Genomic DNA, 27776 nt, shown 5'->3' on the forward strand with positions numbered 1-27776 from the left:
AATTTACTCTATGGTCTATGACTATGAATGAAAATATGAAAATTGAAATGGCCGCGGCGTAAGTTTACTATGTTATGCGTGATATTATTGTGAAAATTATAAAGAAACCCAGTCATCAATATGGGTACCTTTACGAAATTCGTATCGGACTATTGTAAAGCCTGGGAAAAACTGGGTCGAGATCAATTGTAAGTATTATTATGTTAAGTACTATGTAATTTTTGCTTTTTACCACGTTTGTTTCCATGTAACCTTTAGATTTAGAAGTGATTTCGAACATATTGTATTGCAGTATTTACACGATTATTTAGCATGTGTTGAAAGTCAAATATTTAAACTACGCTATATATAAAGGTTTTAATAGAATTAAAAGTTGTTGAATACTAACCGTGCAACTACATATTGTTGGTTTTGAAATACTTGCTTGTATTGTAATATCTCTTCTGAATCTTTAGTTTCATAATTTAATTAATCATAATTGAACAAAATATGTTTCTATTTAGTAAACAATGGGGCCGATTCTCTTGTACACTGTCTCTGAGCTAAACTAAATTAACAGGTCTAAATCTAGTGCTATCCTTTTCCGCGAGCAACATTATGAAGGGGATAGCAATAGATTTAGACGTGCCATTTTAGTTTAATTTAGAGATTGTGTACAAAGGAATTAGCCACATTGATAATGAAAACTTTAAATTAAATATAAATGTTTATTTCAGCTTAAAATCAGTCCAACAGTTTATTAAAGATGAAGCAAAGAGTCCTTTATTTTCCAAATCTGATAAGCTATCAGGGTTATCTCAAATTATATATGACTTGCTACTTTGTGGCCTTCGAGGACTTCTCAAAAAAGATTCAGTTATATCTGTTCTTAGAGAAATAATAGTAAGTAAACATTTTCACTAACAGTAAATGTCAACAGAAAATTTTAAGCATCATTACTAATAAATCTAGCAAAATTGTTACTGTTGAAAGATGTCAATGGACAGTCAGGTTTGATTTAATATTTATATTGGTCGAGTAGTTTGCCAAATCAGGTAGAAAGTGAAGCATGCTAGCAACATTATATAGCAAAACAATGGTGTTGTGGTAGAGTAGATGAAGCGGACGATAGAGAGATCTTATGGCATAGTCACTGACCACTGAATATATGCTCGACTTGTGATAGCCAACCTGTTTTTGGAGCAACATGATTTGCCATTTTGGCACTGATAGTAGCAGTGAGCATTATGTGAGCATATTTGGAACAATAAATGTTAGTAACAAGACATATTTTATCAACATGAAGACCCTTTAACACAGTCTCAATTTTAATTCCCGGTACACTTCGTGGGGCACTTTTAGGAACTCATTTTGTATGGCACATGTTTTCCAGAGCACTTATTATGTCCATTTCAGTGAGCATTGCCCATTTAAAGAGCTTGACACCATTGGGGTCTCCTCTAACAAATGAGTCCATATCAGTTGATCTATTTATCAGTCAGTAAGTTAGCCAATCAATTTGCTAGCATTGCAATTTAATCTTGAGATTATCTAGTTGATGCTAACATTAACAATTTCTGTACTCTCATCATCATTATCAACTTTTAGACGTCCACTGCTGGACATAGGTCTTTTGTACGGACTTCATACTCTAGCACTAACACAACTAGACCCTTGTCTTGACAAATTTGCATTTCAGTAGGAAAGACAGGGGACAAGGTGACACACAATATGGAAATGGGCACACCTTGGAATCAAATGGTCTTTTGGAATAAAAATATTTCTATCTGTCTATTTTTACTTAGGCTATTGAACTATCTATATAACGTTATAAGGTACAGAAATTGTATTTTTGTATTCTCCCCTCCATCATCATCATCCCCCATCATTTTCCCATTGCCCACACACACATCAATCATTTGTTCTTCAATGGTACCTTCTCTGAGAGATCTATCTGTTGGAAAAATAGTATACAACTTTCGGCAGATGGCTCAATATTTGGTTTGTTTTCTACTTTTTAGGTTTTACATTCAGACATACCTTCTATACTACTAGATGTTGTGTGTGTGTTAGATGCAGAAACATCTCTAGATGTGCAAAGTGAAGAGAGAAGTAACTTTTGTTACCTAGTTCGAGAACTAGAATCATTTATATCTGACAAGTTATTGAAGGAACGCCTAGAGATTGACACACTACAAGATGTTGGTACTCTGAAAAATAAAAATTTCTACACAAAGTTTATTAAAATCAAAACCAAACTATAGTAAGTAATATGAAGCTCATTTTGTTTTATAAGAACAATAAATTATTTATTACATTTTTTAAATAATCAATTATTGTGATTTTTCAGTTACAAACAACGTAAATTTAATTTATTTAGGGAAGAAAGTGAAGGTTATTCTAAGCTTATAGTAGAGTTGAATCAAGAAATATCGGAAAACACAGAATGGAAAACACTTCTAGAAATTATTCAATCTCTCATAGGTAACATACATTTTAAGAATAAAATTTTTACAAAAAAAATAAAAACCGACTTCGTTACATAAACACTAAAAATTGAAAAATAATTTAATTTATTACCGAATATAATATTATGTATACAAGAGTTATTATAGTTCCATAATAATACTTTTTGGTGCCGGTGCCAATTAGCTTTAGCTGCGCGAATCGTCTAGACTTCATATTTTTATGGGACTCCACAATGGCACCTCATTGGCACCGACCCCAAAAAATATTATTATGGAACTATATTAACTCTTGTATATATAATATATTCGGTAATAAATTAAATTATTTTTCAATTTTTAGTGTTTATGTAACGAAGTCGGTTTTTATTTTTTTTGTAAAAAATTTTTATTTCACAATTTTTAGTGGCCCCATGGAATTATGCTATGACTGGTTAAAAATCTACTGTTTACTAAGCTATTACACTGATCGCGAGCAATTTACTCTTATCCATTGAGGAGTTCCAGTATCTATCTTCGAAGATGTTCATCAGATCTTCACCAAATTGAAATGGGACCAACTTTGAAGTATACCCTTTCAAACAAAAAAAGAATTTTCAAAATCGGTCCAGGCGTTTTTGAGTAATCGGGGAACATACATAAAAAATAAAAAAAAAATTTAAAAAAAGAACAAAAAGATTCCGACGAATTGAGAACCTCCTCCTTTTTTTGAAGTCGGTTAAAAATTTGTAATTCCTAGTTAGTAGACTTAATGATGCTTCAATGGCTTAACAGTTTAAAGCATATCAGATGGACTATTGTTGTGCCTTCTTCCATCAGATTTTAAATGCTAAGTTGGTGGGGAAAAGAGATCATTTTGTCATATTTTCACATGATTTTGCAATATTTTATTACAGGTTGCTTCAACTTGGACCCAAACAGAGTCCTAGACATTATCTTGGAGTCGTTTGAAGCTCGCCCACATTTGGATAAATTATTTATTTCACTTATAAAGAATTACATGGCTGATCCACAAGTAATAAGTGAAGTGTTAGGTTTTAAACTTGGTAACATGGAAGTTTTAGAAAGTTATAAAGAACCGCCAGCTTTAATGACAATCATAGCTTTACTTTTGCAGTACCAAGTTATATCACTTGATGACATTTATCCTTGGGTATGTAAATGTTTGTGTGTAATAAAAATTTACAAAAAATGTGTTGTGTCTTACTTACAAATAAAATGCTAATTGTGCTTATTCAGTTCGACTCTGATCTCTAAATTAACTTGGCAGATTTAAACTTAGTTGTGAGTTAAGACTTCTTCCCTAGAGATAAGAATAGTACTATTTTTAAACTAGTTTGATATTTGTATAAAACTAGCACCTGTTTACTTATAAAATAATTTCCATAGTTACGTCCAGATGATACAATCATGGCTAGAGAGGCAGAAAAAGAACACAAGGCAGTTCAAGACTTCATACGTAAGATTAATATCGTCTCTACCAAAGGCCCTCAAAGTAATGCGCCTGCAGAATTCATTGAGGAGAAAGCTGATCCACAGGTAAAATAAAGTTGAAACTTCGTCCACTTTGATTTGCGTTTTTTAAATCCCGTGGGATCTCTTTGATTTTATGGTCCAAAAAATATCCCTGAGATGTAAGATAATTTTGTACCTTTCATCAAAATCAGTTTAACGGATGGGCCGTGAAAAGCTAGTAAAGAGATAACACAAGGGCGGCGCCCGTCATCCAAAATGCTATACCAAATCAAGTAAAAATATCACTATGATTCCTAGACAAAAAAAAACATATTTTCCGATTATTATTATTTATATTAAAATTCAATATATGAAAAATAGAGCTTAGAATTTTTCTTAGCAGACAGTGTTACTTGGCTACAGTATTTGTGATCATTAAAGGACTACAGTTTGAGTTAATTTGTTTTCAGACTCAGTTTATAATCTAACTCAATAATCTTATTTTCCTTAGGAGTATTGGAGTAATCAAAAGCTAGTGCTAGGTGAAGCGCTATTAAAAGTGACAGCATGGAAGGAATTTGCAGCACTGTCTGCTCGCTTGCCAATCACAAGTGTCCCACCGAGACCAGCGGTGGCTCTATGCAGCATGCTGCACGCATTAGTGGAGCCACTTTACAGAAAGTAAGATATTTACAGGGAGTAGAGAGATTACGACAGGCTGTATACAATACAAGCGTTGCTAGCAAAGTAGTTAAGACATCTCCAATCTGGCTGGGGATTCGACCCCAGGCATGCACCCTGTAACTTTACGAAGTTATGTGCGCTATCACTATCCATATTATAAATACGAAAATGTGTTTGATTGTTGGTTTGTCTTTCAATCACGCCGCAACGGAGCAACAGATCAACGTGATTTTTTGCTAGGATTTAGTACTTCTCAAATTATGTCAATATACTGTATTGGCAGGTTTAAAAGAAGTGTTACCTTCTCACGATATAACAATACAAGGAAAAAGATAACACCACTTTTATACTTTTAATTTTACTGTGTTCACGATTTGTGTAACTAACAATAATGATTTTTGTAAATGGCATAATTACATTTGTGAAAATGTGTTTAAGTATACCAGCTTCTGTATGGCAAAGTGAAATTTCATTGCAGCTGTATATGATTCTACTCAACTGATTTTTTACTACACAACCAAACAGCGCTGACTAAATGTGTAAACGGGCCAACCACATTAAAACCTATAAAATCACATTGTGGATAATTTTGTTGTACTCTCTTAAACTAAACTAAATTGAAAGGTCTAAATCTAGTGTTATCTTTTCCACAGGGAGCGTTATAGAAGAGATAGTAATACATTTAGACCTGTCATTCTAGTTGAGTTAAGAGATTGTGTACAAAAGAATGAGCCACAATATTTATAAAATAGTACAGTAGTGAAGCTGTGATAGCTGAGTGGTTCGGACGTCCGCTTCCTAATCGGAGATCGGGGGTTCGGGAGTTATGTGCGTTCTAAGTAATTAAATATCATTTGCTTTAACGGTGAAGGAAAACATCGTGAGGAAAACTGCATGCCTGAGAGTTCTCCATAATGTTCTCAAAGGTGTGTGAAGTCGGCTAATCCGCACTTGGCCAGCAGCGTGGTAGACTGTGGCCAAACCCTTCTCACTCTGAGAGGAGACCCAGCTCTGCAGTGAGCCGTGGATGGGTTGACCATGATGATGATGAGTACAGTACAGTAGTAGTAGTAATTCCTTGGTACTCCAAAATGTGGATATAGTTCTATTTCTAGTAAATTCTATATTTTTTAGGAACTGTCGCATTGCTCCCAAAATAATAGGGAAGCCTACACCTCCACTCAAATCGCCCCTTGCACCGAAAGCTTGCAAGACATTTGAAAGCATGAAGGAAACAGTTATTCCAGCTCTTGTACTCCTTGGTCCATCTCTTCACCATGATGCAATTTTAATGTATAAGGTGAGATACATAGTACCTATAGATGATATTGCTGCTTATTTTGTTGTATCTTGATATATCTCGATACTAAAAGTTAATTGACTCTACAAGACCTAAAAGCAGTGCTATAATTGTTCAATGTGGTACATTATACACAATGACATTCTAATAAGCAAGGACATCGCACTGGCGCGCATAACAAGGGACCAAGTAAGTGTGCTTATACTCGGTGTAAGCACACTTTCTTCATTAGTCGCATGTTGACAAGATGCCTAAATGCGCGATCAAAAAGTGCCGAAATAATACGTTAACGACGCAGAAAAGAGACGGTGTGACTTACCACCGGTAAGTTAATTTTATTTACGTAAGATAACATGCGAAAAAGTGTAAAATACTTAGTAAAACCATTGAAACCACTAGAAATATCTAAAATTATTTACAATGTTCCCATTCCTTACTCTCACGCACATCTGAAAGAGAGATGGAAGGGCGCGTCACGAATGTCGGAAAAACAAAACTGTGGAGTAGCTTTTTTTTGTTCAATGTAAAATCTATTGGCCATTATTGTATCACATTTATTTTATTATCTTTTGACGACCTCCGGTGCGCAGTGGTAGCGCGGTGGATTTGTATGACGAGGGTCCCGTGTTCGATTCCCGGCTGGGCCGATTGAGATTTTCTTAATTGGTTTAGGTCGGCTGGTGGGAGGCCTTTGGCCGTGGCTACTAACCACTCTACCGCCAAGCGATTTAACTTTCCGGTACGATGCCATATAGAAACATCTATAACGGGTGTGGATTTTACCCCACCCCTACAAGTTAGCCCGCTACTATCGTAGACTGTATCATCACCTTCCACCAGGTGTGATCAAGTTGAATTTCGGGTCCTGATCATTTTTTGCCAAGAAACCACTCTTCCATCTTTTATAATCTTCGAGATAGACACCGGCGAAAATTTTATGGCCGCCATATTGAATCCGCCATTTTGGAGTTTTTTTCAGCTCCCTGTCAATTGAATGAGGTTCTGAAAGCACCCCCCACCTATCTTCAATACCCTGGCCGTGCTTCTCACCCGTCTCCAAAATCCTCAATCATCAGCTCTCATCATTTGTCAGAATGAGAATTCTATAAAAACTAATTTTGAAAAGAAACCGTATCCAAGTCTTGCATAGTTCCCAACTTTTAGTCTCTTCAATATTCGCCATAATATTATATTTTATATTAAAAAAAAACCACCATCATGAATTTTTTTCTGTTCACCAAGTAGACTTTCGGGTCCTGATCATCTTTCGAAAAAGAAGCATTCTTGTATCTTTTATATTCTCCGAGATAGACACCATGAAATTTGTATGGCCGCCATCTTGAATCCGCCATTTTGGTTTTATTTTTCAGCTCAGTCATTGGATGAAGTTCTGAGTGACATTGGTTCGAGCACCCCCCACCTATCTTCAATACCCTGGCCGTGCTCCTCACCGAAATCCTCAATCATCAGCTCTATCCATATTTTTCCTCCGAATTATTTTTTGTCCTCTATACGAAACCATCGGTTTAAAAAAAACATACAAAATTTTACAGAAGAGGTGATCAAATGAGTCAGTCAGTCAGTCAGTCAGTCAGTGAATCAGCACGAGCAGATATAGTACAATAGTTATATAGTATAGATATAGTATAATAGTTTCATATTTACAAAAACGAAAAATCTCTCAAAGATATAACAAAAATTAATAGTGCTACACTACTCCATTCCATTTTTTGTTCAAGTTTGCTTCTAAAATCACCTTATTCAGCTTCGAGTGCTTAATCGATTTACATTGCGGCTTAATCACTGAGGTTAGTTTACAGGACTTGAATGTTAGCGGGAATGTATGAATGGAGCAGTTGAAGCTAAATAGGGTGAATTTAGAAACGTGTGCCATGTTTTGGCTCTTGTGTTGTATGCCACGATGTGTCCTTGCTTATTAGAATGTCATTGATTATACAATAAAAATTGGTAGTTATCAATGATAAAATAATAAAAAGATTTTGTAAGAAAGATCTAGTTGGAAAAGTGGATTTATTTTTACAATTCCAAAATTTGTAATTGCATAAATTAAAATGGTTTGCCACAATTATGGTGTTGCATTATTCTTGATTTATTTGTTTTAGATAATTCGTATTCTAAGAACAGCACGCTCATTGGACGGAGACCCACTGTATTATGAAGCGCTAACAGTGTTAGACACTGCTATTCTGCCAGCTCTTACTTTGATGGAGGGCAACTGTTGCATGGCAGAGGAAGTTTATACATTGCTCAAGTTATATCCCTACCAATGCAGGTGAGTATTTAAATTGACTCTTATTATATTATGCGTTTATATGTTGACGAAATCAATATTAGATAGAAGTTCTATCTTATATTCCTAAAAGTGTGTTCCTAAAAGTGTTCTATCATAGAACTTGTATTTTGTATTTCAATTTCACACTAGCCTTTTAGGAATTCAGGCAAAGTTGTATCTTAAAGTTCCATTCAACAGAATTTTGATTTAACTTAGTTTACTGAATTTATTTAGTGTGTTCTTTTTTTATTGGTAAGTGGTAAATTAAAACTACCTGACTATTCATAAACACTTGTAAAAAGTTTACATGAATAAAAAACATTCTATTATTATATGATGCCCGCGACATCGCCCTCGTCATTTTTTTTTAATCCTGTGGGAACTCTTTCCCACAGGATTAAAAAAATCGATTTTTCCGGGATATAAAGTAACCTGTATTCGTCCCCGGGATTCAAGCTATCTCTGTACCAAATTTCGTAAAACTTTTTCGTTTAACAGATAGGCCTATAAAAATCCTGTGGGAACACTTAATTCTTCAGTATAAAAAGTAGCCTATGTCCGTCCCCGGGATGCAAGCTATCTCTGTACCTGTCCAAATGGGTTAAATGGGTGAAAAGATAGCAGACAGAAAGATAGACTTTCGCACTTATTATACTAGTATTTGTATGGACTATACTAAATAATGCCTGTGACTTCGTCCGTGTGGATTTCAGTTTTTAAAAATCTCATGGGAACTCTGATTTACCAGGATAATAAGTAGTCTATGTCCACTTTAGAATACAAGCAATCTCTGTATAGTAGCCGGCAAGAAAAATTGTAGATCGACCCTTAGAATGATATTTAGGCTTTGTATAGCAAAAGACAGACAACGCTCTACGAAACCGCTATCTCTTTCTAAAGGTCGATGTACAATATTTTCTGCCGCGTACTGTACCAAGTAAATGATGCCCGAAACTTCGTATACGTGTAGATTAAGGTTTTTTACCAGCAGTATAGCCTGTCCTTCCCCGGGATGCAAGCTATCTCTGTATCCAACATCAAAATCGCTTGAACGGATGAGCATTTAAAACGTTACTACGTTTCTTTCTACAGACAGACTTTAGCATTTTATAATATTAGGTATGGATATAAGATTAATTTGCGCTTTTATTCAGATATTGTCTTTATGCTCGCTGGAAAAACGAGTCCGGCGAACGGATACCGTTGCTGATGCGTGTGAGAGGAAACGCGTTGCAGCGCATTAAGCACATTATGAAACGTGTCTCTAAGGAGAACATCAAGCCCCAGGGCCGTCTTATTGGCAAGCTGTCGCACGCCGCGCCTGCGTTCCTTTTTGACTACATGCTTTTGCAGGTGAGATTTCTTTTAGTTGGGGATTGGGGCTCAATTACGTTTCGTTTTTTTTTGACAGGCTTTACGGCTGTGGGTTCCAGCCAATCACGTTTTGTCTAGTAGTTAATCGTTTGTGCAATTTCCATACATTCAAAATACATTCCAACAATTAATTAAACTCCTGGGGAAATCTATGTTTCCATAGGAATTCATAATCAATAATCATCTTAAAATAGTGACAAGTACATTCTCAGTCTGTCACGATTGTATATTTATACTAGCTTATGCCCGTGACTTCGTCCGCGTGGACTATACACAGATTTCAAATACATTTTGCCCCAAGGGTTGAATTTTCATCCTTTCTTAGCGCATGTCTACGTCATAATAGCTATCTGCATGCCAAATTTCAGCCCGATCCAGTAGTTTAAGCTGTATGTTGATAGATCAGTCAGTCAGTCAGCTTTTCCTTTTATATAGATAGACTAGGGACCCGTCCCGGATTCGCACGGGTACCACTTGCGCAACACACGCCACGGAAGCTCTCAGATGGGACTATCTTTTGCGACTTAAGAATTAAAAATTCTCATCATACCGGTAGCTTATTTTCGCAAAATGTTCATACTTCATAAATAGCCTATAACCTTAGATAATTCCTCTTTCTATGCGAAAACCGTATGAAATAGACAGAAGACCGAAACGGTCGTTTCTGAGATTAGCCCAAACAAGCTCGAACTCAGTGTGGCCATGGACTTTCATATATAATGTAGTGATTAGCTAGGTGCCTTCAGATTTGCCGCAGCGCTAGCCGCGCTGCTTTGTAAACCTATATAAATAAAAACGCGTGGCTACACCCGCGCTGCTACCGCGTTCATCAATCGAAATTACATGGATTTAAAAAGCAGCACGGCCGCAGCGTTGCAGCCGCGCTGACTCCGCGCGGCACGTTGTAATGTTACCTGAATGTTTTACATTTAATACAAAAATGCATAAGGATATTGTCAAATTATTTTTGTTGTAGATTCAATCATATGACAATCTGATAGGGCCAGTAGTGGAATCTCTAAAATATCTGACTTCACTGTCACTGGATGTGCTGGGCTACTGCCTCGTGGAGGCGCTGGCGTCGCGGCGCGGCACGGCCGGCGCGGCGCACCCGCCCGCGCTGCAAGCGCTCGCTGCGTTCTCCGCCGCCGCGTTCAAGAAGCACAATATAGAACTTACTGCGCTACTGCAGTTTGTTGCGAATAGGCTTAAAGCGCAGCAAAGGTAAGTTAATATTCCTAACCACCGTCACCGTCTTATTTATATGTGGTATGTAAACTTTCAGCTAAAAAAGATTTGAATAATGTAAATTTTTTTTGTATGATTCTGTTGGTCGTTAAATAAAAAAATAGATAATAGGTTCTCAGTGGTAAGCGATGTTGGTGAATTGTTATAATTGAAAAGTTGATATAACCCTTGATTTAATACTAATATCTGACATGGTGTTCTATTGCTTTTCCTGAACGCTCCACTCCTACAAACGAACTATTTTATATTTTAACTATTAGCTATTTTTTGCAGTTAAAAAACTGTTAATTAAAAAGAAATCACGTCAATTTTCTTTCCATTTACAGTCACGATTTGCTAATTTTAAAAGAAATAGTACAAAAAATGGCGGGCATAGAAGCCGCTGAGGAAATGACGCCGGAACAACTGGACGCTATGGCCGGGGGAGAGTTGCTCAAAGGAGAGGTAAATATTGATCTCATATTTTATACATAAAATGTTGTAAATGTTTTATAATACGGAGTCGAAAAGTGGCTCTTACTTCGCCACCATAAAAACTATAAAGTAGTCTTATACTACCTTTGGGCAATAAAAATATTACTGCACAGTTATTAGCCTAGCAAGCCTTGCGGGAATATTCATATTTACACTAGTGTGGGAATATAATGGCCGCCACACGAAACCGCTGTTTCGGAGCCGCTATCTAACGAGCTGTTTTATAGTAGCAATTAGTTAATACAATATATAGGATAGTAAAAGTTACTAACTACATGACATATAAACAACTTATTTTCACGTAGTTACCTGATGTATAGGTTTAACATATCCATTTTTGTTTATACTCACAGAGATTGTAAAACGTTGACGTATGATACACGAGCGCATTGACAATTACACTCTCCGTGTTACATATTAAAATTGGCGTCTCGACTATAAGGGTGAGATCTATAGAGCGCACTTTGACTTAGCTTAGACTTAAGACAGAGTTAAAACGAGACAGAGCTATATCCCTAACATAAATCTGTCTTGTTTTAACTCAATCTGTCTGAGCAAAGTCAAAGTGCGCTCTATAGATCTCAGCCTAAGTTTCAACATGCCGTACTTGTAGCGAAAACAACTATTTTTTACTTTTTAATTTTTAGGCGGGCTACTTCTCCCAAGTTCGCAATACAAGACGATCATCAGCGAGATTAAAAGAAGCAATTGTTGGAAATAATTTGGATATTGCGCTTTGTATATTGTCCGCACAGCAACGACATTGTTGTGTTTGGAAAGGTAAATTTTGTTTAGAAAGGTAAATTTTACATATTTTGTGAATTTTCTACTCTTTACTTTATGGATAATCCTAGAAGTTTTTTTATTAATTACTAGGTTATTCCCGTGACTTCGTCTGGTGGAATACACGAATTTCAAACTCCTATTTTACCCCCTTAGGAGTTGAATTTTCAAAAATCCTCTCTTAGCGGATGTCTCTGTCATAATAGCTATCTGCAATCTGCATGCCAAATTTCAGCCCGATCAGTCCAGTAGTTGGAGCTATGTTTTGATAGATTAGTCAGTCAACTTTTCCTTTCATATATATATATATATATATATATATATATATATATATATAGATTTGTGCGTCTCGATATAGTAAAGTATTTCTGTAGGATTAAAAAAACTAGTTACTAATTTCTAAATTTCATTGGTCAATTTATAAATCAAAGTATTTCAAGTTCAAATGTGAAAGTTTATTATTCTATCAAGGGTTTATAAAATTGTTTAGAATACGCAGAAGACGCCCCTAGTACAGGGGAGCCGCCAGGATCGCAGCTGAAGGTGGTGGGTCGCCTCGCAGACCAGTGCCAGGACGCACTCGTGCAACTGGGCACCTTCCTCGCCTCCTCGCATGCACCTGAGGAGTACGCGGCCAGGCTGCCGGCACTGCAGGTAAATCTAGCTGTGATATTGGGGCAATATACTACGCAGAAGATACCCTCAGTACAATGGAGCCGCCAGGAGCGTACCTGAAGGTGGTGGGTTGCCTCGCAGACCATGCAACTGGGCACCTTCCTCGCCTCCTCGCATGCATGCACCTGAGGTGTATACGGCTAGGCTGCCGGCGCTGCAGGTAAACTCAGCTGTTATACAGGAGCTACATAACGCAGAAGACACCCTCAGTGCAGGAGAGCAGCCAGGGTCGCATCAGGTGGTGGCTCGCCTCGCGGACCAAGGCCAGGATGCGTTGGTGCAGCTGGGCACCTTTCTCGCACGCGCATGAAGTTTACGCTGCCAAGCTGCCGGCGCGATGGTGCAGGTAAACCCAGCTGCGATATAGTATGTTTAATATCATAGCTTTTTGACTGATAGTTTTTGAAGGCCGTAGTATTTTGTATAAGCAATTTTTTTGTAAGGTGGTGGACAATATTTTAACTGACCGGCTCGTCAAAAGGAACCACGGAGTTGAGCATTTTCAGTTTCGTGACCCATGCCTGCGTGAGAGTTTTAAGGGGCCGTTGCGGTACAAAAGTACTTGTTATAGTTTATTTGAATAAAAAATCTTTCTTCGTATTTTGCCTGAAAGAAGACTTTTGAGTTCTCAAGATATAATCGCATTAATGATAATGCGGCTACTGCTGACTTCAGCCGTATTTCTCTGTCACTCCTAATGCGGTTGACGCGTGCTGATGAAATCATTCACATAATATCAGTACTGAGAGATTCATTCGACCTAATAAGAAATTCTCTTGCAGGAATTACTTCGTGACTATCACGTGGACGCTGACGTGGCGTTCTTTTTGCATCGGCCAGTGTTGGCCCAGAAAATCGCGGGGAAAGCGGAAGCTTTGCGAAAAGGCTCTGATAGTAAAAGTGAATCTTTAGAGAAGAGTATTGAAAGATATAACATTGCGTCAAAGGAGGCGTTAGAGCCGATTGTCATTTCAGTAACGCCCCTTCTGCCTTCTAGGGTGTGGGAAGATATTTCTCCAGAATTTTATGTTACGTTTTGGTGAGTTATGATTGATTATATTCTTAACTACTTAATTGAAAAATATAATTCTTATTTCGCAGTTAAAAATCATAAGTTTAAAAAAAACAAAATCACGATTTCAGTTATGTTTTTTGCTTCTGAGTGAAGGGTGAAAAAGTGTCCAATTTGAGTTGTTCTATTTTTCTGGAGGCACTGAGTTAATATACAGAAATCATCTAGTTATTACGGTTGTGTATATATTAAATATTTAAATTTATTTAATCATTACCTTTTAGGTCTTTATCTATGTACGACCTCAGAGTTCCAGTAGAAAGTTATGAAAGAGAAGTGGACCGCCTCAAAACTGCCGCAGCAAATGCAGCCAAAGATACTTCTCAAGGGTCAAAAGGAAAGAAAGAACAAGAGCGTTTTAACACGCTTGTTGACAAACTACAGGTAATGTAATATTAGTCTATTTTCTCTATAAATTAAGTATAGTACGCGACAGGTTTGAGATCGGCGAGGGGCACAGCCCCCGCGCTAGCCCGGTGCGGGCGAGCGCGGGTGACGTGCGGGTGAGCGGGGCGTCCCCCCGCCTAATACTCCGATTGACATCAACCCGTCGCGGATTATCTTCGCTATACCGTTATTTGGAACATGTTTTCAATGCATTTGTTCGTAAGTCACTTGCTTTAACTGTGAAGAAAAACATCGCGAGGAAACCTGCATGCCTGAGAGTTGGTGAAGTGTGTGTGAAGTCTGCCAATCGTTGTGAGTGGAGACCCGTCTCAGTAGAGGGTTACCCGTTTGAAGTAGTGATGCAACTGCAGGAGGAACGTCGTCGTCAAGAGGAGCACGTGTCGCGCGTGCGTGCGCGCCTGCAGCGGGAGTGCGGCGGCTGGTTCCCCGCGCGCGCCGCCAAGTCCGCCAAGAACGAGACCGTGACGCGCCTCATGCAGCTGTGCCTGTTCCCGCGCTGCGTGTTCACGGCGCCCGATGCGCTCTACTGCGCCGAGTTCGTGCACACCGTGCACGCGCTCAAGACGCCCAACTTCTCCACGCTGCTGTGCTACGACAGGGTGAGTGCCGTGCCGTATTCACTAGAGATGAGCATTACCTGTGATATGGCCCATCTCTAGTAGTCACACGTGTCCCGTTGCAGCTGTTCTGCGACATTGCGTACTCGGTGATGTCGTGCACGGAGGGCGAGGCGGCGCGCTACGGACAGTTCCTGTGCCGCGTGCTGCGGACCGCCATGCGCTGGCACGCCGACCGTGCCGCCTTCCACGCCGAGTGCGCGCACTACCCGGGCTTCGTCACCAAGTACCGCGTGTCCAATCAGTTCACCGAGGCCAACGACCATGTCGGATACGAGAACTACCGGTAAATATTATTATTACCTCATTACTTACTTCATGAATCATTTAATTTGTCATCTCACTAGCTTAGAGTTCATCAGACTCTCTTTATCGTTCGAAATCTGCGTGGAATTTTACCGCTAGCGTGAAATAGTCGGAATGTGATGCTAATTGTAACTATAATGTACCTAACGTTTTCTCTCTATTAAAAACAGTTTCAGAAATGTGTTTCATCCTTACAGTGCTTACACGGCTTGCAAATTATTTGCGTCTTGTGCCTTAGAATCCGTTGCTTGCTTGGTATTTGCTTGGTATAAATAACAACTTTGCAGCCTTGCATAACAAATAAAGCTATGTTTTTTCTCTCAGTATTGAGTAATAACTCATATAGTGCGTACATTTTGAAATCTCATTTGCCATTTTAGCTTAGCATGTGTTCAAATTAGGACTAAAATCGTACTTTTGACATAACAGTTGACACGAGAAGACAGAGCTAAAATGGCGAGTGAGATCTCAAAATGTATGCATTAACATACAGTCTCTCTTCTTTCGTCGTGACACTATGGCAGAGTGGTCGTGGTCATCACGAAGTGACGTTTTTGGGGGCAAATGTTATATGCCTCACGAGCATTTGCCACTTCTCCCTGCTGGCCGATAGTCTGGTACATTCGTGCACGGGACCGCCCACAACGGACTTAATTTGGTCGGTCCATCGTGTAGGTGACCTTCCTCGCCCTCTGGTACCCTCCCCCTTGCCCTGCACCACAAGACGCTCAATGGAGTCACTCTCACGCCGGGAGACATGACCGAAGAACTTTAGTATTCGACTCTGTACTGTAACATACAGTAGCCGCAAGAAATATTGTACATCGACCTTTAGAATGAGATTTCGGCTTTGTGAAGCGTTGTCTCTGCGTTGTCACTCGTACCTATGTGACGTTTTATCAGTCTCACCGACAGAGACAACGCTCCGCTATCTCTTTCTAAAGGTAGATGTACAAAATTTCCTACCGGGTACTCTAACATGCGTGTAATGTGGCGCAGACACGTGTGCCACAAGTGGCACTACAAGATCACCAAGGCGATGGTGGTGTGCCTGGACTCGGGTGACTACGTGCAGATCCGCAACGCGCTCATCGTGCTGATCCGCGTGCTGCCGCACTTCCCCGTGCTCGCCAAGCTGGCGCAGATCATTGAGCGGAAAGTGGAAAAGGTAAATTAGATCAAGTTCAGAACTAAAAATCGCGACTATGCCTTATCACTACCCATATTACAAATGTGAAAGTGTGTTTGATTGTCCTTCAATCACGTCGCAACGGAGTATGGGTAATGGGCATATGGGTAATGGGTATACCTGCGGAATGACATAGGCTAATTTTGTCCCGGAAAATCAAAGAGTTACCACAGGATTTTTAAAGCCCTAAATCCACGCGGACGAAGTCGCAGGCATCAGCTAGTGTCACAATAAATAAAATGGAAAGATTTTTTATTCAATAAGACTTACGAGTACTACCCCAAGTCCTCTACAAAGTCAAGCAAGTTAGGCAAAGCGCGCTCCGTCTTAGGCTGCATCATGACTTGCCAGCAGGTTTGCTATTGAATCGTACGTTGTAATATAGTAAAATTTGCTTTCTGTCGCTTGGTATATTTTACTAGATGATGCCAGCGTGACTTCATCTGCGTGGATTTAGGATTTTTAAAAGTCCCTATGGGAAATTTGATTTTTCGCTACAGAAAGTAGGATCCAAGGCCGTAGATTAAAGCTATCTCTGTACCAACTGTTGTCAAAAACGATTAAACAGATAGGCTATGCTAAAAAGCTAGCAGACAGACCGGACAGACACACTTTGGCATTTATAATATTAGTATGGAATAAATTATATACTACTAGATGATGCCCGCGCTTCGTCGCCGTGGATAGTGGATATAGATGTTTGTATAGATGACATTGTAATTAGGATTGTTCGTTACTCGTCTGTAGGTGAAAGAAGAGGAAAAGTTGCATCGGCAAGATCTGTACGTGCTCGCGACCGGCTACAGTGGCCAGTTGCGGAACAAAGTGCCGCACATGATGAAGGAGAGCGATTTTCATCAGGTGTGTACTTGCTAACGTTATGATATATCATATTTTGTGCGTCTCTGTGGTTAAACGGTACTATTTTTTTCCAATCAATTAAATTAAAAAAATTCATTTGAAAAATTCAATTTTTCTATTGGCTCAACTCGTCATGCCGTGTCGCCACATGACAAATATAATATTTACATATTATGCTAGATATGGCGATGGCGTGCCATACAAAATGACAGTTATTTTTGTGCCGATTCGAAGTGCCACCGAGCGTACCGGGAATAAAACTGACACTGTGGACCTTTTGTTGACAGAATAATATGTCTCATCTAACATTTAGTTCATATCAGCACCAATGGCGATAATCAACTTGCTCCAACAACACATCGTCAATCTCATATTACTCTAGTATACTATGTAAATTGCATTATTATAATATCTGTGGCACAGGAGCACAGATGTTCCGACGGGTTATAAATAGCATGTGCCGTCGCCCGTCACGAGTGTCAGGCAACTATCAACGCTATGTCTCGACGGCGAGATCGTCAACTTGCAGGTGGGGACTCCGCCCAAGGCCGCAGCAGCGGGCGCGGCGGTGGGCGCGGCCGGCGCGGGGCCCAGTGCAGCGCCGCGGGTTGAGCCCAAGCGCGAGCGAGGGGAATCCACATCGCCGCCGCATCCCACACATAGCTCTGGTAATTAAATTTTATGTAAAAATAAATGTTATATATATTTTATAATTAAATATAAGAGTACTCTCCATGGTCGCTCCAAGTCGAGCGTGAGCGAATGCTGTTAGATAAACAAATAATAGGCGTAATATCTTTGTATGGAGAAACGGGTTTGAAGTGTAAAACGCTCCAAATGCAAAATTTTGCGACTTTTGGAAGCCTTTGAAAACTGTTTATACCACAGCTTGAATGTTTCTCTTGTGTCTCTTCATAGATATAGAGAAGAGAGAGTTGCGTACGAGTGAAAGACGTCGAGATGAATCTGATCGCGACAAAGAGTCTAAACGTGAATCTAGATCGTACGTATTGTTTATTTTCTTTCATATTTTTCCATTTGCATCTTAATTGATAATTAAATATAGTTGAGTTCAATTTCAGGGCATTAAAAGAGAGAGTTAAAGAGGAGATAAGAAATAAAGACAGGTCGCCAAGAGAAAGATCACACAGAGTAAGTGTATATTAAAAATTAAATTTGTTTCGATAGTAGGGACAATTTTTGAAGTGAAATTTCTTTATTCGTGTAGGTAAGACTTTTAATAAAAATAAATAAATAAACTTTTATTGCAGGCATAAGTACACCCATAATTGTGTGTTAGTACAGAAACAATTCCTTAACCTATGTTAGTACTTACTTATTACTAGCTTAAACTTAACTTAACAACTAATTCTACTAAAATTAAAACTAATCCTATTTATAATTCCCGAGGGAATTTACCGCATGGAGGCGATTTTATAAAATCTCTAGTGAAGGTAGTAATTATGACGGAATTGACGGATATGACGTCATCTAAGCTGGTCTTACGTGCCATCATCGTGCGCGCAGCTGCAGCAAGGCAGCGCGCTGCCTTGAACCCTAAAAAAGGAAGCTTGCCAACGTTTTAAAATTGTCCACCAGTAACTAGCGTGCTATTAAATAATATACAATAAACCAAAAAAATTCACTTCGTTCGTATGTACGCAACGGTTACACGAAAAAAAATTTCAAAATTATGATTGTGTTGTGATATTTTAAGGAGGAGCGTTACTTGGAGACAGTTTCACCGCCCCACGACCACCGTCACCCGTCCGATGAAATAGATCGTGGTAAGAAATAACACTACAAGTTTTTACACTTTTTACAGTTGTCGTAAATTTATTATTCTGATTAGTTTATACATTCGTTATGATTTGGTATTAAGGTGTGATATTAATAAAGTATATTGTTTCTTTTGGTTTTGTAAAATTATGGTTCATGAAATAATTCATACTAATATCAAAAATGCAAAGTGATCCTGTCTCTCTGCTAGCTTTTCACAGTCCATCCGTTTAACTGATATTGACAGGTATAGATATTATAGCCTTTTATCCTGGAAAATCAAAGTGTTGCCATTGAATTTATAAAAGTTCATCCGTTTTTCCGATTTCGACATAGTGTAGAAATAGCTTGCATCCCGGGTATGGACCTATATACACCGAAATCTCCGAGATTTCTGGACGGATTTGCGTATTTTTTTAATCGATAGAGAAACTTTACGACACTGTCCCATAAAAAATTTGGATTCCAACTCAACCCTGATGCTGCAGGGGACCTGCTGACCACCACAACTGATGGGATTTGAAATTGTCGATTATAAATTGATATTGGAGGTATCAACCAAGTAAAGACTTCATTGTTGAACTCGAGGAACCAACTCCTCAACCCTAATGCCGTAAGGAATGGCGTTTAAATGTTTTTTTGAAATTTGGTACAGCTTGCATCCCGGCCCCGGAGATAGGCTGCTAGGCTGCTACGGATAGGCTATTTTTTGTCCTGGAAAATCAAAAGTTCCCACAGGATTTTTAAAACCTAAATCGACGCGCCGCGGGCATCAGCTACTGCATAATATGATGAAAGTTAGCTGGCAAATATGGCTATTAGCATTATAGAGTACTGGTATTACTAAACAAACCTAGAAACGTAATAATATGTTGCTGACATAAATGATGGTTAGGTAGTGTATTGTGTTGCAGATGTGAAACGTCGTAAAGTAGAAAGCAGCGGCAATGGCAAGGTGAGTATCATTATAATAAGCCGCAGTCGCCTCGCGCTCGCGCCGGACTGACGCAGGACTGGACGCCGCCGCCGCCGCTAAACCACTAACCGATCGATCTAAACATATCTAGTGCCTACAAATTCGGACTGAGACTGTAAGACTTACCAAACAGTGCTAAAAAATGTGTAAAAAATCAATCTCAAAATAAACAAATAACCACTATGAACTTTTTAAATTAAAATATGAAATATCACTAATGAAATGATCAAGATCTCAATACTGAATTGGAAATGAAAATCTCGGAAGAATAACCTTTGGGCTCTTTTAGTGAGATAAATGTTGCATTCTATATTGTTTCGTCCTGCATGTATGTGTTAGCATATTGTTTGTTGCTATTGATGTAAATCTTTATAAAAGAAGAAAAGATAATTATTGTCATAGGAGAAGATATTATATGTTTTGTTGCAATCAGTGAATCTATTTATAAAGGAAAGAATAAGAAATATGTTGATGGAGAAGAAAATGAAGTTTTCTATAGTCAATATGTTTATACCTGGAAGAAATAATGCAATAAAGTAAAATAAGGAAAATTAATAGTGTTATTTTCACTAATGGTGTACTAATGTAAATTGCAACAAAAGAATCTATTTAAAGAAAAACCATTATCCTGAGAACCAGTTACCAGCCCCAACATTGGAACAACTAAAACAAATCTCGCATAACTATTAATAAATCAAAGAAATCTAATACAAACCTAAAAAAGGACTTGAAAATCGTGTAAGTTCAGTCAGCCCAGTCCAGTCGAGCACCGGTAAGGTTTTATTTAATTTCACAAACCAAACTGAGTCAAATTGACCATTGTATTAAGGCAAACTAGACGGAGGATGAAAGCTACTTAGAATGGGATGAAGACGAAATCTACGGAAGGGGATGATACAGAAGACGCCGCCTTACCAAGTTTGTAAGCATTTGTCGTCGTGCTATTTCGGAAATACATGAACATTCGAAGAGGAACCGTGATTGAAGATTGATAAAATATATTCCATGTTTGGAATTTTATGAAGGCCTCGTAAAAATACTGTCAATATGCTTACTTATAATAAATTAGTTCATGGCAACCCTAGCATTCAAATCGCCTATTGTTTTAAAATCTACCGTTCAAGTCCTCCAAGCTGACACACAGACATTTACGAAGAATAAAATGACAAGCAATCAAGAAACTGCACTGCACACGGTAAAGTTACGCCAGAATACACTAAGTCACTCAACAAGATATCACAAAGGAAAAACTCATAAGTAATCGAGAAATTTAAGTCATCAAGAAGATCCACACCTCATATTATATTTGGGCGGCTCATATCACGAAGAAACAAGAATTAAACGAAAAAGCAAAATTAACCAAGAAACTCCACAGGATATCATTACAGAGGATAAAATAGTCACTCAACATTTCAACAACAATCCAGAGAAACTTCAAGAAACCCGAGTAAGGAAATCCCATGGAAATGATGAGAACCCAAGCATTACTAAAATGAAATACAAGTTTTGTCTTAATTAAATGTGCTTTTTGACTCAGATTTATGACTTCCATCTTTTTATAATCAACATCTTCATTATAAGGTATAAAGGTTTACATTTGTTTTCAAGGCTCTATATTAATGTGTAATTTCTGCATGAGCAGGGTAATAAAGAAATAGAGGAGCGTTCCCCTGAAAAAGAAAAGAGAAAGGCTAAACTGAGGGGTGACGAAAGGAAAGAACGTAAGATGAATCGCAAACGGGTGAGTTTACAAAACATTACTACCTATTGCATTTAGAGCTAACGCGAATATGAATTTTAACATGTTTTATAGCAACTATCTGCAATTTTTGTCAAAACTTTGCATGTATATTTAATATGAAAAATTTCACCCTCCGTTTTTAGATCTTTATACTTTGAATCAGTGAACAATTTTTAAATTTAATTGCCAGGTTTAAGTAGTTTAGTCGTTTTAGTAAACTAATTTTAACCTGTTATTTATTTCAAATATTTTAGTCTGTAATTGTCTATAATAAATACACTTAATTTATTTTTTACCAAGGATCGAGCTGAAGAATCTATTTTATTGGAACAAAAAAGACGCCGTGAAGAGCAAAAAGGTATGCCGTATACTCAATAAGAATAAATGTAGAGTTCAGCCACGAACTGAAAAATTCCTGGCATTTATTGCTGGATAAAATTTTAAATCTCTGACATCAATAAAAAATCCTTTTAAAAAGCCGATTTCCAAAGCTACGGCAAAGTAAAAAAAAAAAACAGCCTTCCAACGACGATAAATGATCCGTGGACGTTTGAAGTGTCGGTTGTCGCTGTACGCCCGGCGGGCGTTGGGCCACCTACGTTAGTACTTTGCGCAGTTTTTTCATATTTTTTTTCGATGCTGCCGTAAGACCGAACATGCACTCATCTGTGTGCCTAGTGGGAGATTTCCTACCTATTCGATCGCGTAAAAGTTAACTACGATTTGTATATAATTGAAACAGCGCCATCTAGTGCCAAGTAGGAGAAACATAAATAGTGAATGCAAGTTTTTTACGTCCTCGGGACCGACTAATGTTTACCGACTCGCATTCGAAAGTGACAACGTGAGCGCACGTGATTGGTCGATTTAAGCATGAGGTGAGTGTGAGTTTCAAATTGGACAACTTGCGAAGTAAAATCGAGTAACCACGACGCTAACGCGATCGATAAGTTGTCACATAGATTTTTGCAGTGAGAGTAGGGTGAGAACTAATAATAAAGACATTTATTTTCATTAAGCGGTGATAGCTTGGGGTGAAGATTATGGTCCTCCTAGTTGGTGGGTCGGGGTTAATCCCGCGCAGCAACTCTACTTTTCGGAGTTATATTTGCGTTTTAAGAAATATAATAATATTATATCCCTTGCTTTAACGGTGAAAGGAAAACCCGTACTTGTCAGATTTGCATTCTGCGAGAAGAACCGTACTCAGTATGGGTCGGCTATGGATTGATGATGATGATGATGATGATTTTCAATTAACTTTTGTGGACCATGGCACTAATTAAACTAATATTATAGGGGAACAGTAAAAAGTCTTGTGCAGTCAAAACTACTTTTAATTTACTTTTCTAGGCTCTAAAATAATTTTAAAAATGTGTCATAAACATACCTAATTAGTTTTCTAAATCACATATAGATCCGCTGTTGTCATTAACTTACAGTTTTGCTCAAAAAATTATTAAAATATCTTGTACGATGGTGCGAAAGCCTTCGTGTGCGAGTCCGACTCGCACTTGACCGGTTTTACCTACAAAGACGATGATTTCAAAACATAAACATAGACAGTAGATATAACCAGTTTAATTTTAATAGACAGCTGCTTCCATACAATCACTTCATAGAAATTTCATTCTAAATTTGGTTGGTTTATATCACGACGCCAACTTAACAAAAATAATAAACGCCATTCACGGTGAGTACACGCGTATGGGCTGGTTAGCTTCGGTGGTAACTCACACTCGCTTGCTCGCGATTCTCGATGCGTTTGAGGTTAGCTCGATTAACGCAGTAGTGAAGTCATTTGAATAATTTTGTGGAACTCCCACTCGGCACACTGACCGAGGTCCGTGGAAAAAACTTTCCTTTTTGTTTATACGAACTATTTGTATGGTAGCTTATAGATACCACGTCCACCACGTGGTAGATAGTTTATCGTATTTAGATTGGATGTGTGCGTGATCGCTGTAAGTCTTAGATTTGCAATAGAATTTTTGTGTTTCTTAAATACCTTTGATGCGAGTTTCCCTCTGATTTGCGTTTTCCATAATTCCGTGCATATTTGCAATTCATATAAGACACCATCTTGAATTTTTCTGCACTACAATTGAATTTAATACAGAATAATTGAAATTTTCAATTAATTTTTAAATATTTTGGCTACTATATTTTTTGTCGTGTTCACGTGAAGTTCTAGTAATGCTTCTCAGCACCTCACAATGACATCTGAATCAACGTCCTATCTAACCGCGTTATTACGCTACACTCATTTCTAATTTTACACAAGGCTAATTCGCACAATCATGTGCCACTGCCTTGGATGGCCAGTGCTCATACTACGCCCGATAACATTATAGGCGAAACAAACAAGGATAAAGCACATTTAATTAAAAATTTGTATTATGTTAAAACCTTATTTAATTTTTTCAGTTGTCGCAAAGTGAGCGGTCATCAAAACGGTTCTCAAGAGGAGCATCACTATGAAAAATATCACAAAAGGGTAGGTAATTTTCATTTTCGATTGTGCTTTAGATATTTTTAAAAGAGCCACACTCTTAAGGTTGACGGTAAATAACATGTTATATAGTGTGAAAAGGACCTAATAATGTAATGACATGTCCACTTTCATTACTAATAATATTATCTATTTATCATTTAAATGTTGAGAGCGTTATTTATCTGGCCTAAGCAAATTTAAACATTACTGTGAAATGGCTGAAATAAAGCAATTTACGGCCGAGTAACGTTGGGAGGACGAGGCCAAGCCGAGTACTTCTAAAAGTGACGAAAGTCCAGGCTGTAAATTGCCATTTCGGACGAGACTTGTATAGTACTTTTCTCGTCATTTGCGAGGAAACAATAAAAAGTTAATGAATTCAAGAAAAAGCTTACATTAGAGCAACAGGCCGGATGGTATTCCTGCGGTTGTGCCTCAAAATATGTGCTCCTAAGCCAATACCGGTCTTAACGCGTCTGTTCGGGCAGTCTTACTCCTCCACTGTTCATCTTCGTGGAAGACTGTCCTAGTTCACCCTATTCTGAAGAAAGGCAATTATTCTGATCCCATAAATTACAGACCTATCGCGATTAACTCCCTTCTCAAGTCATGGAGCAAATTATCAACACCCAGCAGCTGCTGGGGTATCTTCAAGAGCATCAGTTGATCAGTGATCGTCAATACAATTTTCGCCACGGCCGATCTGCTGGTGATCTTCTTGATATTATCTCAAAGGAGAGACTCTTGCGTTCAGGCCTTGATATCGCAAAAGCCTTTGATAGGGTTTGACATGTGCATCTTAATCTATCGAAACTACCATCGTAGGGACTACCCGTGAAGCTGTGTATTGGTTGCCAGCTTTATTGATGGACGAGCATCCAAGTCTCTGTTTGATGGTTTCAGCTCTGAATTTAGGCCGTCAATGCTGGCGTAACACAGGGCTCAGTGTTATCACCCACACTGTTCATCCTGCATATCAATGACATGTTACATGACAGCACCATCTATTGCTGGCGTGCGTCCATTTTTTTAAATAATGAAGCAGTTTCCGAGCAACTGAGAAAAATGTTTTATTTATATTTATTTAGTTTACTGCCATTTTCAGTCGACTTTCATTAGACCAAGTATCACGTAATAATACATCAGTACTTATTACATGCGTACATAAAATGGTGTTAGCAATGATTTTATGTGACAAAGTTATAACCAGTTGTTTTATGCATTCATGGAGTAGCTAGTAAATCTTAATTATTATGTGCACTGTATAGTATAGTACCCGGCAGGAATATTGTACATCGACCTTTAGAAAGATAGCGTGTGTCTGTCGTTGGTTCCGACAAAACCTCACATAGGTATGAGTGAAAGAGACAAGGCCCTACAAAACCGAAATCTCATTCTGAAGGTCGATTTACAATATTTCTTTCTGGCTACTGTATGTTTTTATTTTACACAGGAGAAATCACCTTTTAGAGATCGTTCACATGAAGAGACAAGAGAAAAACAATATCCTTTTTAATGAGCTTTAACAAAATATTAAATTGACAAAACGAGGTCTCCGAAGTGACTTAAGTGGATTTGTATAGCGACAGTGAACTGGCAACCGGTACCTACGACTTACTAGTTACCGGAAGTCGATATAATTCATTGATTCTATGCAATACCTAGTCATTCCATGAAATACCGGGCTTGTTTTGGCAAAGTATAAAATATGCATTCTATCGTTGACCATTTCATACAATTCGTAGGCATTGTATAGAATTGGGTATTTGCCTGTGTCAAAAAAAAATTATTTCTCAGTGATTATTATAAATAAAGGGTCATCCAAATTACATAATCCACGCCCTTTGTTAGTTTTAAGTGTAATAACCTTTTTAAATTACCGATTAAACTAAAAAAACACGTCAAATTATTGTGACATCACATTTCAATATCTCATAGTAGCTCGCGCTTGTGCACGTTTTGACGTTTGATAAAAAGTTACTGATTTGACTAGTTGTCAAATACCGAATTCCTAGGCACTTGTATACAATTCCAAAATGCTCCTAGGAAATGTATAAAATGTAATAATATGCCGTAGAATTAGGGAATAAATAATAAATAACACGCAGCTAAACTGAGAATTGGTGATCATGATGTTCATCATGGTAATGATCACTATAACCATGATCATCATGGTCATCATCATGATTTTCAGTTTATCTGTTTTATTTTTCATGATTATGATCATGATAACAATTATGATGGCGTTGATGATGATAGTGATTGATTGAAGATCAAGTTTTTCAAATGGGCTACGCCAGAAAACTCGCTTTGACTTCACTTACACTCTAGGAGTAAGACAGACAAGACTGCGTGGAGTCGGGTCTCAGATTTCGTTCTGGCAACCATTTGACCTATATGCATTACTAGATGACAGACAGACAAACATAATCGCACTTGTATACGAATATTTATACCTGGAGATATTAATCATCCAGAATTTCATACATTTCCTATTGCTGTTTGAGAATTGTATAGAATGCCTTGGTGTAAGAAATAAAAAATATTTCATAAATTACCTGAATGTTTTAGGTATATTCTATGGAATACTTAGGTATTCCATGCAATACCAGGGTATACAGATTGCCGGTAACATAATATAATATATTTGACAACTCTACAAGATGAAGGAAAAAACTTGTTTCATTTAGTTAAAACTATAAGTATTAACTATTAACATATATTAGGGTATTTTACCCTTTTTTGAAAAGTGTCTTAATTTGATCTTAAAAGTGATAATAAACTACCAAAAAATTTATAAAAATTTCATTCGATCATGCAATAGACTTAAATTTTGCATTTCAAATTTCGCCCCGAAAACGCTATCAGCCATCTTTTTGGGTGTCATGACGTCACACGGATTGGTAAGCAACGGTGTTTTCTTAGTGAAATACATTACAATTTCAATCCATGTGTCACAGTCAGAATTAATATGGCGGCAACAGTATCATGCGTTTTGGATATTTTATTTGGTTTCTTGCTAAAACAACTTAAGTCAAGAACAGTTTTTCAGGATTTTTTTACTATCATTATTTAAAATTGTATAGATTATTCGACATTTCAATCGTATAAAGTTCAAACACTTATGTACATATATTCATCCCAAAAAATTCCTTCAAAATTAGTTTTCTTGTGAATGACAGTTTTTATTGATTTTTGAAAAATTCTAATTGTGTGACTTATGTGGCTTTTGAAATGACCGATTTAAATTATAAAATTCACTATATATTTTATAACTGAAATTAACATTTTTAGATTGCTTATTGCTAATACCTACTATAAGTCCCGTAAATGTATATTAAGTATAATTGAGAATAATGATTAACGTGAAATCCAAACAAGATTTTTAGTTACAACTTGATTATTGTGTCCTACCAATGTTGTCATAAAAGCCTGAAAGCTAATGCCGCTTAGTAGAGTTTTCAGGCGAATGGTTCATTTCCTTAATATTGCTATACCAGACGATCTAATGAGACGAAAATTCGAAGATAAGTTTGAGAAGACTACCTTTTAACTAAACAAAACTTAGCATTAGTATCCATTTGTTTCGATGAGATGTGACAA

General features: G+C 37.7%; 1 protein-coding gene across 2 annotated transcripts; it reads left to right on the forward strand.

The window, feature by feature from the left end:
- Positions 1-16: 16 nt before the first annotated feature.
- tho2 (THO complex subunit 2-like protein) lies at positions 17-27744 on the forward strand. Of its 2 annotated transcripts, none has more exons than XM_069499400.1 (30): positions 17-188; positions 717-882; positions 2001-2242; positions 2330-2463; positions 3341-3597; positions 3834-3983; positions 4411-4580; positions 5718-5883; positions 8007-8176; positions 9331-9529; positions 10527-10774; positions 11125-11242; positions 11920-12052; positions 12546-12709; positions 13513-13769; positions 14027-14186; positions 14561-14809; positions 14893-15113; positions 16133-16301; positions 17070-17183; positions 17698-17851; positions 18102-18186; positions 18266-18335; positions 18901-18970; positions 19877-19917; positions 21581-21679; positions 21980-22037; positions 24107-24176; positions 25627-25676; positions 27674-27744. In XM_069499400.1, exons 1-28 carry the CDS (start codon positions 121-123, stop codon positions 24118-24120), a joined length of 4146 nt encoding a protein of 1381 aa, XP_069355501.1. In that variant the 5' UTR covers positions 17-120; the 3' UTR covers positions 24121-24176; positions 25627-25676; positions 27674-27744. The 2 variants fall into 2 exon arrangements, with proteins under 2 accessions (XP_069355501.1, XP_069355502.1); XM_069499401.1 differs by having other exon boundaries at positions 17713-17851.
- Positions 27745-27776: the final 32 nt, after the last annotated feature.

The sequence above is a fragment of the Maniola hyperantus genome, chromosome 6, assembly GCF_902806685.2.
Source record: "Maniola hyperantus chromosome 6, iAphHyp1.2, whole genome shotgun sequence".
In the NCBI taxonomy this organism is placed as follows: domain Eukaryota; kingdom Metazoa; phylum Arthropoda; class Insecta; order Lepidoptera; family Nymphalidae; genus Maniola; species Maniola hyperantus.

What these genes read in the sequence shown, in the direction of transcription:
- tho2 (XM_069499400.1), top strand. Translation starts at nt 121, where the DNA reads ATGGGTACCTTTACGAAATTCGTATCGGACTATTGTAAAGCCTGGGAA. An exon ending in AGGCTTAAAGCGCAGCAAAG is followed by an intron (nt 10,775 to 11,124) that starts GTAAGTTAATAT and finishes TTCCATTTACAG; the next exon opens with TCACGATTTGCTAATTTTAA. An exon ending in TTGAGCGGAAAGTGGAAAAG is followed by an intron (nt 16,302 to 17,069) that starts GTAAATTAGATC and finishes ACTCGTCTGTAG; the next exon opens with GTGAAAGAAGAGGAAAAGTT.